This window comes from Limanda limanda, chromosome 2 (assembly GCF_963576545.1).
Source record: "Limanda limanda chromosome 2, fLimLim1.1, whole genome shotgun sequence".
Classification (NCBI taxonomy): Eukaryota; Metazoa; Chordata; class Actinopteri; order Pleuronectiformes; family Pleuronectidae; genus Limanda; species Limanda limanda.
In genome coordinates this window covers 4,466,509-4,480,224 of record NC_083637.1, presented here as the reverse complement: position 1 = coordinate 4,480,224, position 13,716 = coordinate 4,466,509, and the positions used below count along the sequence as shown (strand labels likewise).

At 46.4% G+C, this 13,716-nt stretch overlaps 1 protein-coding gene across 1 annotated transcript; it reads left to right on the top strand.

Moving 5' to 3' along the window:
* The first annotated feature begins 1,176 nt into the window (after positions 1-1,176).
* Positions 1,177-12,035, top strand: nptxrb (neuronal pentraxin receptor b). The gene is made up of 5 exons (XM_061095292.1): positions 1,177-1,908; positions 5,935-6,385; positions 8,294-8,535; positions 9,256-9,435; positions 11,790-12,035. Exons 1-5 carry the CDS (start codon positions 1,177-1,179, stop codon positions 12,033-12,035), a joined length of 1,851 nt encoding a protein of 616 aa, XP_060951275.1.
* Positions 12,036-13,716: the final 1,681 nt, after the last annotated feature.

The window sequence follows — 13,716 nt, the reverse complement described above, 5'->3', positions numbered from 1 at the left end:
TGAGAGAAAACTGTCTTAAAGTGGTTTATCCGGCGCTTGAAACTTCGGAGTGTTTGTTTGTTTGAGGGTCGGGGGGGTCGGATCAGAGGCTGCTGCACGGCCTCCTGGGAGAAAAAACACACATTCTTCATCTCCGCCTACTCAGACCAGAAACCTCAGTGTCCAGGCCCCAGAGCTTTTCTGTTTCTCCTTCTTCGTCGTCTTCTGTTATACAGAGCCTCCTCCTCCTCTTCTTCCTCCTCCTCCTCCTCCTCCTCCTCCTCCTCCTCCTCCTCCTCCTCACCATAAAAAGACTGTGAACTTCTTCTTTACCCTTCAAATGCGATGCTGTAAATTCTGTGGATACATGCAGACACACACTTAAAGATTTCATACCCCAGTAACTGTGTCGATGCAGAACTGTGTTTATCGTGCATGTATTTGAGTCAATGACGTTAAGTAGAACAATGAAATGAGGCAGTTACCCTCTTCTTATGTTTGAGTTTTACAATTTTTAAATCATTAATTCCATAGTTATGGTTGTTTTAAATGTTTTTCTTACACTGAAACCTGTAACAACCCCACAAAGCCTTTGTGAGGACCGGGGGAAAATGTTCCCACAACGTCACAATGTCCTCACGGTATTGAACCAAAAGTGGCCCTCATAACTAAAGATAGACCAACACAAACACACACACACACACACACACACACGCACACACACACACACACACACACACACACACACACACACACACACACACACACAACACACACACACACACACACACACAACACACACACACACACACACACACACACATTGATCCATCACCTCTGCTGCTGCTCTGACTGAAGCCTCGCTCCTCCTCTCCGCGCGGTCCCCATGGTAACGCGGGGAGGAGAGCAGCTTAGCAACAGAGAGACGGAAGAGAGAGAGAGGGAGAGAGAGAGAGAGAGAGAGAGAGAGAGAGAGGAAGCAGCTCTGGACCAGACAGCACGGAGCCTCTCACACACCGGAGGAGCTACACGCAGCGAGCAGCAGAACATCTGGAGAACATCTTCAACGCGTAAGTTCCTCATGTGTAACATCTCAGGTAGATGATGATGATGATGCTGATGGTGATGAAGGTGTGATCTCCATCCTCTTCCTCCCTCAGGAACCCGGTGTGTTTCTCTGTGATCTCCTAACCCAGCATGAAGTTCGTGGTGGTGCTGGTGGGAGCGGGCAGCCTGGCCTTCCTCGGAGCCGTCATCTGCATCGTCGCCAGTGTTTACCCCCGGAAACACGTCGCTCCTCCCGGGGACAACAGCACCCTGGAGTCCCTGGAGCTCCTGGAGCCCGGCTCGCTGGCCCACGCCGGGCCGCTGGGAGCCCTCCACGGGGCCGAGTCCTACGGAGGAGGAGGCAACGGGCTCGGGGGTCTGGAGGTGCCCACCCTGAACGAGCTCCACCTCGGCGAGGACACCGGAGGAGGAGGGTCCGCGAAGCAGTTCAGCTTCAGCCGGCTGATCTGCACCCCGGTGCCGGCGGGCGAGTGCCGGACCAAGGACCTGCGGAGGGACCGGGACCAGCAGCAGGCCGACGAGCCGCTGCCCGGAGCCGGGGACGAGGACTGGAGCTTCCTGCGCACCACCGCCGAGGAGCTCCGGCAGATGGTCCTGCAGCAGAACGACCAGATCCTCATGGACCAGAGGACCATCCGGGAGCTGACGGGCAAGCTGAGCGAGTGCGAGAGCGGCCTGGAGGAGGAGGACGAGGACCGGCCCGTCCCGGAGCGGAGCCTCGGCGTGTGGAGCGGGACCCGGCGCGTCATGGCCGGGGACGAGGTGAGCTCCTCCACCGCCGCGCAGCTGCAGACCGCCCGGGCCGTGGAGGAGCTGGCCCGGGCCATCATGGACCTGAAGGACCGCATCGAGAAGCTGGAGGTGAGTCCTGGTCCCTCCGGAGGAACCCAGACAGCAGGAGATGAGGACTCATACCAGAATTATGACTCAGCCATTGTGTTCCAGGGACAAATTTAGACCTGAACACCCACTTCTCCCAGTTTAAGACCTCTTGGTGAAATAATCCTTTTCAGATATTTTCTATTACTTTACTAAAATCAGCCTCAAATGTTAAGTTTAGTAAAGTTTCTCATCCCTCTTTTGCTGTCAGAGGTGAAGGCTTTACATCATCTTCCTCTCCACCACTTAGAGATATTAAAGATATTGTAGATGAAAAATTGTGTTCCTGGGACTAATTCAGACCTGAACACCCACTTCTCCCAGTTAAAGACCACTTGGTGAAAGTGAAATAATCCTTTTCAGATATTTCTATTACTTTACTAAAATCAGCCTCAAATGTTGAGTTTAGTAAAGAGTCTCATCCCTCTGCTGCTGTCAGAGGTGAAGGCTTTACATCCAGCTGTGATCTCCCTCTTCTCCTGAATACATAATCTGTACAATAAGGGTTTTGCAAAACATGCTTCAGAAGTTCAGATACATTTCAATGTCATAGTTATCCTCCACCTCCTCGTCATTACCATCAATACAATGTACATTATTCATATTAGCATAAAAACAGACAGAACCGCAGTCTTCACACATTCAAATCAGTCGGGGTTCGTCTTCTGCACAAACCCATGTTGGACTTTTTTTTTTTTAAATGGCATTCAAATAAACAGCATCACATTAACACCATTATGCATATTTAAAACTATTAAAAGTACAGTACAAAGGGAAAAACAGCTTAAAAAGCACAATTTAAATTCATTAATTAAGCATATTTATCCGTACATTTAAACAAGGATCTTTCCTTTTTTCCTCAATTAGTGCCAAATTACTCCAGCACTTAAAATTACATCATATATATGTATATATATATAAATGCAACACAATTCAAAAAGGGGAAAAAAGCTTTAAAAATTCAGATAACAAAATCAACAGCCCTATTTGGTTGAATGAGGCCACTAAGTTGAGTTGTGCTACCCCGTGTGAGAAAGTAAAGAAACGAGAAACGTCGCTTAGCAGCCTAATACCTTACACATCTACCAACTGCAAGAGTCACTTCTATCCACCACTTAGAGATATTAAAGATATAGTAGATGAAAAAATCTATCCCAAACTGCGAAATATCCATTCAGCGAAGAAGATAATCCTTGAATTCATAGTGTTTCTGGAAAATTATAAACGATTTAAGTTTCACGTCAAAACGGGATTGAAGTTAAGTTCCGTCCTTCCTTAAAGTATCTTCATGTGAATTTGAGATATTGACCTTTTCACAACAGTGTCTATTTCTTCATATAATGTATTTATCATTTTGGAATAAATCCTTTTATTTGTAACCTATCAGAGAATTGAAGCAGTTTCCACGACGACTAGAACCATCCAGTATGTGACAGGAGACTTGTAGCTTTTATCTCCACTTCTCCTCTCACAAGTCACTCCTCATCACTTTTTATTATGCACACGCTCCCCTGCATGCACCCAAGGGAAATCTGCCCCCCCCACTGGCCCTCACCCACCCACCCCCCCACTCACAGCGAGCCACCCCCCTCCCGATCAGCCGCCTCTCTCCTCCCATCTCTGCATCCAGCTGCAAGAGAGGGAGGATAAATAAAAGATGAAGCTGGCTGGACAGGAAGGAGGAGGGTGGTGCTGTTGATGGAGGCGAGTCAGGTGTGTGTGTGTGTGTGTGTGTGTGTGTGTGTGTGTGTGCTGAGAGTGAGATGTATAGATGCGACACACACACACACACACTGATGCATCACCTCCACCCTGAACACAGTCAGTTACAAGGTTGTCTCTGTCAGTGTGAATTTATATCCTGCACGTCCACACATCTCGTCCTGCCTCAGCAGCTCTGTTGATATTATACACCCCCCACTCTCTCTCTCTTTTTACTGCTGCTTCACCTTCAATTTCTGTGATTATTGCTAACGAGCCTGTTTGGAATGGGCTGTTCTCTTGAGCTACTTCCTAATTACTACTTAACGGTAGTGAGTCCGTCCACAAACACAATAAACCGGCACTTTATATTGTTTGTGTGCAGAGCTTTTGATAAACAGTGCCTGGTGCAGAGTGAAGTAAGAGAAGGTTGTGTTTGGATGCTGACATGCAGACGTCCCATGTTGTCGGACAAGGAACACTGTCGGTCCCTGAAGGTTGTGTCTTGTGCAGAAGTGCGAGTGTTGTGCGTGTCAGGGTGCATGAGTGAGGCTGGACTGTGCTCATATGAGTCCGTGCATGAAATAAAAGCACAAGTAGACACATTGAAATGAGACAAACCCTCGGGGACATATTTCAAGTTTCTCTGCAAACTTAAGTGAAAAAACTGCTTTATTTGTGATTGCAAAATCAAATCCAAACACAAAATGATGCAAGCGTGCAAACACACAGACACACACACACACACACACACTGACACGTTTTCTTTTGTTCTTGCTGTTGTCTCCTCTGCTCTGCAGGAAGAATTTGCATTGACTTGCATTATTTCCTGCAGAATTACTCAGACTTTAATCACAGGCCATACTCTATATATATATATTTATTTTAATATAGCTGCCTCAGCCCAGGTCTTTTTATTGTTTATTGCCCTCAGAGCGTCTCACACTCAACAGCAGCACTTTTCCATCTTCAACGATTCATTCTCATACTGTCACTGTTGGTCTCGTATACCTTTTCTGAATACAACCCCCCCTCTTTGCTTTTACTCCTCTTCCGTCAGAATCATGTCCACTATGACTGTACTGATCAGTAACATGCTTCTAGTTATGCTGATAAAATGAAGACAGGAATAGACTCTACTTGTTCCTTTATATTAAATGTCCTAACGTCCTCCAGCTGCAGCTGAGAGGGAACAAAAGGTCAAGTATCAGGACCGGATGTTCACTGTAACAATAACATCAAATCAATCAGAATAATCACAATCTCTCCAGCAGTGACACTAAAGCAAATTGATCAATATGTAATCATTGATATTTGCAATAACAAAACACAACACACACTTTATACAGAAGACAGAGTCAGACATGTTTGTGTGTTTAACGCCACAGGCAGAATCTGAATTATAAGCAGAGCATTTCATCTCTAGATCTTCATTAGGGAAAACACTTATAAAAGGGAATCTCACAGCTTCCAATGGCATCAAAAAGAGCACACGTGGGAAATTGAGTTTAAAACAAATCCAGTGGAAGCTTCACAGAGACAAACACATCACAAAGGCTGAGGATGAATCCAGAGTGAAAGCTATGAGAATATGAATGAAAAGCAAAGTAGTGCTGAGCATGTTCAGCTCCTGAGCGCAGCAGGAAGGTGTCATGACTGTCAAGCCTTTAGAAAACATTGACGTTACATAGAGAAATACATTTTCACGTCCCATCTGTGAATTACACGTTGAAACTACAAGTGCTAAGCTGTAATATAACTATAAAACTACACCAAAAGCTTCTATTTGACTCTAAATTGAATTATAATTTATAAAATGAGCATCATGCTGTGATGAAGAAGATGCAGGATTCAGGGTCTTCCTTGTTGGCTTCACTTTCTGTACCAGGAGTCTACGTCCAGTCAGATAACTCATTATTCTATTCTATATAATCTATCTCCACTGAACCCTGTTGATATTAACACCAGGCTGCTTTCATCAAATATCTCCCATGAAGTGTTTTTAGTTTTTTCTATTCACTGCATTTCTTTTATTATCTCTCTTTACATCTCTGCTCTGGAGTTCTTTATCTTTAATATGTTAAAGGTGACATATTATGAAAATTCCACTTCTACACGTTAATAAGCACTCAAAACAGGTCAATCTGAGGAGATCTGTTTTAAATGATCCTTGTGGTATTTTGACCAAAATATGTTTCAGACATTTCATTGAGACCCCAAGGAACCATATCAACTTGTGGTAAAATGGGCATAATATGTCTCCTTTAAAGACCTCCCTAACCTGTGTTTCTTGTCCCTCTCTTGCAGGCGGAGATAGGCCCGGCTGCACTGAACCTCACCGACTCCTCCCTGGGTTCAACTGGCAGCGGCAGCAGTAACACCGGCAGCAGCAGTAACACCGGCAGCAGCAGTAACACTGGCAGCAGCAGTAGCGGTGGCAGCCCGGGTGGTAACACCATCAACGCCCCTTCTCCACCCGCCGGCAGTGCTTCCTCCCCACCTGCAGCCGCCGCCCCAGGCAGCCGCCGTCCCGCCTCCCCAGCGTCCCCAGCCCTCAAACCCCCCTCTCCCAAGGTGTCCTCCCCCGGGCGTGGCAAGGGCACCTGGAGGGTGGAGGACCTGGAGGGCGAGCTGGAGCGGAAGATAAAGATGCTGGAGAAGGAGCGTCAGGCCATGAGGAAGGAGACTCACGGGCAGCACGAGAAGATCAACCAGGGGCTGGACACGGTCAACCACCGGGTCACCGAGCTGGAACACAGTGAGTGGGGGGGGAGAGGTGGATGAGGGGATGTATGGATGACCTGTTTAGAGAGGATGTGAGACCACAGCGTCCCGGAGGTGACTCACATGAGAGCTGACACGTTAATGAGCTCGGTGTCATCTCTGCAGAGAAGAGGCTGTGGATTCTAACAAGATGATTCACGAGTTCTGAAGGTTGTGAAATGTCAAATGGGGCCGGGAAGGGAAGATATGAATGAACTGGAAGTAAAAGCTACCAAAATCAATTACTGCCCCCCCGAGGAACATGCACATCCTCATAATAAATATATATTAATAAAGTTTGCGCTTGACGGTGATGCAGTCGGGAAATGTCACATTGGCTCTGAAGGGTTTCTCCTATCGTCAAGGTAACTGTGGGCGAGAGCTAACGATGGGAGAAGAGGAGAGAGACGGATAAAAAGAGAAATCAATTCTCGCTTCTTTTTTTTATCTCCGTCACTCCCCCGACCTCTCCGCCTATCTCCTCCTCCTCCTCCTCCTGCTGCAGCATCTTCTCTGTGGCCTCGAGTTAGCAGAGTCCATCATTACCTGTAACAGGCGCTCTGGGGGGGGGGGGGGGGGGGCGTTTGTGTAGGAACAAGCACTAATGACAGTGTGTCCTTGTATGAACGGGCCATTAACACAGCGACAACACTTCCTCTCAGCCTCGTCTCTGCACCTCCCTCCCTGACTCCCTGTTTCTCTCTATCTCCTCCGTCTGTTACTCCTCTTCCATCAGAATCTTTACCACTATTAAGATTAAGATTAAGATACATTTATTTATCCCAAACACATGCACAGACATGCAAGGAGGGAAATTTAACCTCTGCTTTTAACCCATCTGGTGCAGGACACACAGAGCAGTGGGCAGCTGTGTACGGCGCCCGGGGAGCAGATGTTGGGGGAGTAAGGTGCCTTGCTCAGGGGCACTAGACAGGGTAGGGAGAATCCTCTTGGATTTTTGGACAGATCAATCCAGGTTCGTCTTTTTGTTGTTTCTCCGTGGAGTCGAACCAGAGACGAACCTTTTCTGCCCATAATCCAAGTTTCTGACTGTACTGATCAGTAACATGCTTCTATTAATGCTGATAAAATGAAGACAGGAATAGACTCTACTTGTTCCTTTATGTTAAATGTCCTCACGTCCTCCAGGTGCAGCTGAGCGGGAACAAAAGGTCAAGTATCAGGACCGGATGTTCACTGTAACAATAACATCAAATCAATCAGAATAATCACAATCTCTCCAGCAGCGATCCAAAAACAAATTGATCAATATGTAATCATTGATATTTGTAATAACAAAATGGCAGAAACTTGGATTATGGGCAGAAAAGGTCTCTGGTTCGTCTCTGGTTAGACTCCACGGAGAAACAACAAAAAGACGAACCTGGATTGATCTGTCCAAAAATCCAAGAGGATTCTCCCTACCCTGTCTAGTGCCCTTGAGCAAGGCACCTTACTCCCCCAACATCTGCTCCCCGGGCGCCGTACATGGCTGCTCACTGCTCTGTGTGTCCTGCACCAGATGGGTTAAAAGCAGAGGTTACATTTCCCTCCTTGCATGTCTGTGCATGTGTTTGGGACAAATAAATGTATCTTAATCTTAATCTTAAAACTTAGAGAAGACAGAGTCTGAGATGTTTGTTTATTAAAGGCCACAGGCTGAACCTGCGTAAGGAAATTAATTATAAACCAGAGCATTTCATCTTTAGATCTTCATTAGGGAAACACTATAAAAGGGAATCTCAGAGCCTCCATTGGCATCAAAAAGAGCACACGTGGGAAATTGAGAAAAACCCAAATCCAGTGGAAGCTTCACAGAAACTAACACATCACAAAGGCTGAGGATGAATCCAGAAACTGACTGTCTCTCTCTCTCTCTCTCCTCCGTCTGTGTCTCCCTCAGCGCTGACGGAGCCGTCCTTCCCCGATGGCTTCGTCCTCTCCTTCCCCATGCGCACCAACTACATGTACGGCCTGGTGAGGAAGGAGATCAGCGAGATGTACGCCTTCACCGCCTGCGTGTGGCTGAAGGCCAAAGAAGGAGGGATCGGGACCCCCTTCTCCTACTCGGTGCCGGGGCAGCCCAACGAGCTGGTGCTGCTGCAGGGCGTGCACAACCCCGTGGAGCTGCTCATCAACGACAAGGTGTGCAAGCTGGTTTATTGTGTTGTGTGTGTGTTTTGTTGTTGTGCGAGGAAATTAATGACTTCTTCTGGTTGGAGGAGATTGAGCATATTGCACCCTGCAGGCTTCCTTCGAATTAGTCAGGCAAAAATAGACCGGGATGGAAATCGTTATTAGTTTATGATTCCAATCTCGGAGCCCGTGGGTTATGCTGGGGATGAATGAGCCTCGGGGGGGAAGGGGAGGGGCTTGGTTTGGGGAGTCGGCCCAAGACTCTGTTCTCCGTACATTGTTTACAGTTATTGGATGTAAATGGGGACATTCATGGATTTCCTTCTGCTTTACCAACCATTTAAAACGGATGGTGCTCTTGAGCAACGCATCAAATAATTCAAAAACTGCATTTTAATAACAGTGATGTACTGAAGAATAAATATAACAGCAAATGGGGACATTCATTTCTCTTCCAAAATAAGATGCAAGAGTCCCAGAGGAACCTGTGTCATCTTTTAATTTGTCACTTTTGTTGTGGGTCCTCAGCAAACATATGTTACCAAGGGGACAGAGAGGGCAGCTCGAGCCAGCTGTGTGTTACTGTGTGTTCTTTTTATAGAGCTTAAGGCTCATAGGCCCCATGGCAGAGCAGAGTGAGGCAGGTCGGGGCCGGACTGAGTTCTGCTGACATACACACCTGTCAGGGGAGGGGGTGTAACCACTGCCACTGTTCTCTCTCACCCGTAGGTGGCGCAGCTGCCTCTGTCCCTACCGCAGGACGAGTGGCAGCACATCTGTGTCAGCTGGACCCTGAGGGACGGAGTGTGGAAGGCCTATCAGGGCGGGAAGATGAAGGGCAGGGGGGAGGGGCTGGCTGCCTGGCACCCCATCAAACCAGGAGGGGTCCTCATACTGGGACAGGAGCAGGTGAGACGGACGGATGGACGGATGGATGTACGAACTTCTGAAAGTATGGACATTGGACCGATTGGTGGATGAAAAGATATATGGATGGATGGATGATGGACCGGGAAAATAATTTGGTGGATGAATCATCAGATTGATTGATGGATGAACGTATAGAATGATGGATGGATGATTAACATGGAAAATAATGGAAGGATGGATATGCAATTTGGGGGATGAGTCAGTTGATGGATGGATGTACATATATATGGATGGATGGATGATGGACCTGGAAAATATTTTGGTGGATGAATCATCAGATTGATTGATGGATGGACGTATAGAATGATGGATGGATGATGGACATGGAAATAATGGGTGGATGGATGTACAATTTGGGGGATGAATCAGCGGATGGATGGATGTACAGATAGATGGATGGACGGATGGATGCATGAATGTATGGATGAAAGGTTCAATGGATGAATCATCAAATGGATGAATCATCAGATTGATTGATGGATGGACGTATAGAAGGATGGATGGATGATGGACCTGGAAAATAATGGGTGGAGGGATGTACAATTTGGGGGATGAATCAGCGGATGGATGGATGTACAGATAGATGGATGGACGGATGGATCATGAATGTATGGATGAAGGGTTCAATGGATGAATCACCAGATTGATTGATGGATGGACGTATAGAAGGATGGATGGATGATGGACCTGGAAATAATGGGTGGATGGATGTACAATTTGGGGGATGAATCAGCGGATGGATGTACAGATAGATGGACGGATGGATGAATGAATGTATGGATGAAAGGTTCAATGGATGAATCATAAAATTGATGAATCATCAGATTGATTGATGGATGGACGTATAGAAGGATGGATGGATGATGGACCTGGAAAATAATGGGTGAATGGATGTACAATTTGGGGGATGAATCAGCAGGTGGATGGATGATCAGATAGATGGACGGATGGATGAATGAATGTTTGGATGAAAGGGTCAATGGATGAATCATCAAATGGATGAATCATCAGATTGATTGATGGATGAACGTTTAGAGGGATGGATGGATGATGGACCTGGAAAATAATGGGTGGATGGATGTATAATTTGGGGGATGAATCAGCAGATGGATGGATGTACAGATATATGGATGGATGGATGATGGACCTGGAAAATAATTTGGTGGATGAATCATCAGATTGATTGAAGGATGGACGTGTAGAAGGATGGATGGATGATGGACCTGGAAAATAATGGGTGAATGGATGTACAATTTGGGGGCTGAATCAGAAGATGGATGGATGATCAGATAGATGGACGGATGGATGAATGAATGTATGAATGAAAGGTTCAATGGATGAATCATCAAATGGATGAATCAACAGATTGATTGATGGATGGACGTGTAGAAAGATGGATGGATGATGGACATGGAAATAATGGGTGGATGGATGTATAATTTGGGGGATGAATCAGCGGATGGATGGATGTACAGATAGATGGATGGACGGATGGATGCATGAATGTATGGATGAACGGTTCAATGGATGAATCATCAAATGGATGAATCATCAAATGGATCAATAAACCAGTGGATGAATAAACTCTGTCAGTTCTGCACCGGCAGCTTTTCGCACATGAACAGAAACCTGAACGACCCCCCCCCCTTCATTAGCGAGGCAGCCACGTTACATAACCTTTATGAAATCTGACATTATCCGTCCTCCGATGTGTCAAGAGAACGACGCAAAGGCCGTTCAGCTTCTCACTGAAAGAGCATAAAGGTTCCTAATCAGAGAGCTGTGGGCCGATGCTGCAGTGATGCAACAACACTTGATTTAATGGACATTTTCTAAAGAGAGAGAGAGAGGGAGAGGGAGAGGTGGAGAGGGAGAGAGGGAGAGTGCTTTATTAATCCGTCTAGTGGATGGATGCTGATCCCGGGACTTTCCCTTTGCAAAGATGCTTTGAATGGACTTTTATGTTTTTTAAAAGAGGAATCATCAAAACACAATATTTCTTTTTCATGGATAAAGCTTTAGCTGCAGTATCACTCTCACTGGACCAGACAATACAAACACAGTCTTTACTTCACAGCAAAGTCCTGTAGCTCTCAGGATTAGACTTTATATAATCACTTCAATATACGACATGTATATGTATATGTACATGTATACATCCAGAAAAGTGCATTATTGGAACATACTTTGGCGCCCTTCAGAGAGATTTTAGTCCAACCAAACTTCCGTCTCTTGGCTAATCATGCTAGCATTTTCACATCCAACCATTCTAACTCTTTGTCAATCTCCTCCTCTTCCTCCTCCTCCTCCTCCTCCTCCTCCTCCTCCTGAAGGACACGCTGGGCGGGCGGTTCGATGCCTCTCAGGCGCTGGTCGGGGAGCTTTCCCAGTTCAACCTGTGGGATCGGGTGCTGAAGCCCATCGAGGTGGCTGCCCTGGCCGAGTGCAGCTCCCCGGCACTCGGCAACATCGCCCCCTGGACCGACCTGGACGTGGATGTTTACGGCGGAGCGACCAAGGAGTCCCTGGATCCGTGCCACGCCGCCCAGAGGTCCAACCCCTCCGGCCCCAAACAGTGAGGGCGCACGGAGAGAACTCGGCCGTGGGCGGTCGGGGGTACAGGTCGTTTTATGAGTTGATTCAGGCGTTTCAAGGCACATCATATTGGACTTTACAGTATATTTATTTGTTTGGGGAAGGAAACCTTTGTGGTGGATGGAATGTTAGACCTCCGTGGTCGCTCAGAGGTGTGGTGTATCTGTTTTGTTTTTTGTGTTGGTGTCCACGCTCGTGTGTTAACTTCTGCAGTGAGATACGATGGGTTAGCGAAGGCTGCATGGGTGGGTCAACTTTCTGGCATGAACCGGACGATGATGGAATATTTCCATAAGCGATTATTAATTGCCTCTGGTTAAATGTACCGATGTCGACAGTGGGTGATAGTGTGTTGGGCCAGTTAACTTCAGGTGGTGATTCAGGCAGAGGGTTGGGTTCAGATCCCGATATGGACGAACATCTCATGATGCCATATCCAATCCTTCTCTTCATTTTACAGACACAAAGTTCTATCTTTGTTTCCGTTGTGTCCAGTTAGCGGAAAGTGATGCTTTCATGGTAACATTGAAAAAAGGAGTTTTGTTCTTTTTTTGTTTTGACTCTATATGATCCTGTCGAATAACGTCTGTGTTCTTTTGAGTTTTCTATATTGCGTACCATGATCTGGTAAAACGGTGGTCTTATAAATGTACAGTATATTGTGTAATGTATCTCTGCTGATGTTGCTCTGTGCCAGTCTGCTGCCCCTGCTGTCGCCTCACACACAAACACACAACAAACACACAACTCACAGTCCTGCAGAGTCGATGCAGCTTTTTTGTTTGCAGCTTAAACGAAGCAGCACTCAACCTTTTGATTGACGTCTGTAACTCACACACTGATCGGACACCGAGGCTACATCCACACTACGTTCTACTTTTAAAAAACGATTCACTACCACTCTGGAGTTTTCAATCACTTAAAAACGGAGAAACCAGGACTGTGTTGTAACGTAAACTGGTCAAAACGGAGATGTTCCGAAACGCATGCCCAGTGTGCTCGAATGGTCATGTGATGTGCTTTTCCAGATGTGTGGACTGGGATTATTATGCTTGACTCACATGTAAGCGTTGCGTTAATGCCTTGCACACACAGCTGGTTGTCAATACAGTGATAAAGAGTAGCTTATGGGACATAAAATCCACAACCAGATGAACACACACCAGGTTCAACACCTCTGCTTCACATAAACGTTTGCAGGGTTGTGTTGCTCTCCGGCAGAAGGTTTGCAGTTTAACTCCCGAAACCCTCCCAGCACCAATTTACCTAAATTTCCCTCGGGATCAACAAGTATCCATCTATCGATCCGTTTGATTGGCTTGCGGCTACGCTTAATTTCATTGGCTGGAACCTACATGATAAATTAAGCTCTGCAGCAAGAGCAACGCAACACAATGGACCCACAATGCAACAGATGAAAGACGCCATCAGCCCCTTCAAAGTGAATTATGGTTATGGTTGACGTGTCCAACGATGAAGTGTGAGTCCAGCGTAACAGAGCGAAAACACACGAGTGGATGGAGAACGTTTGTGTTTTAAAAGGAGAACGTAGCAGTGTGGATGTAGCCGGACATCGGAGCAGCTTCTCTGACTTTGTGATGTATCCTTGAATGTGAGTAAATGTGCATGACCAGGTTCAAATCTGCTGTCACTTCAGAAACAAAG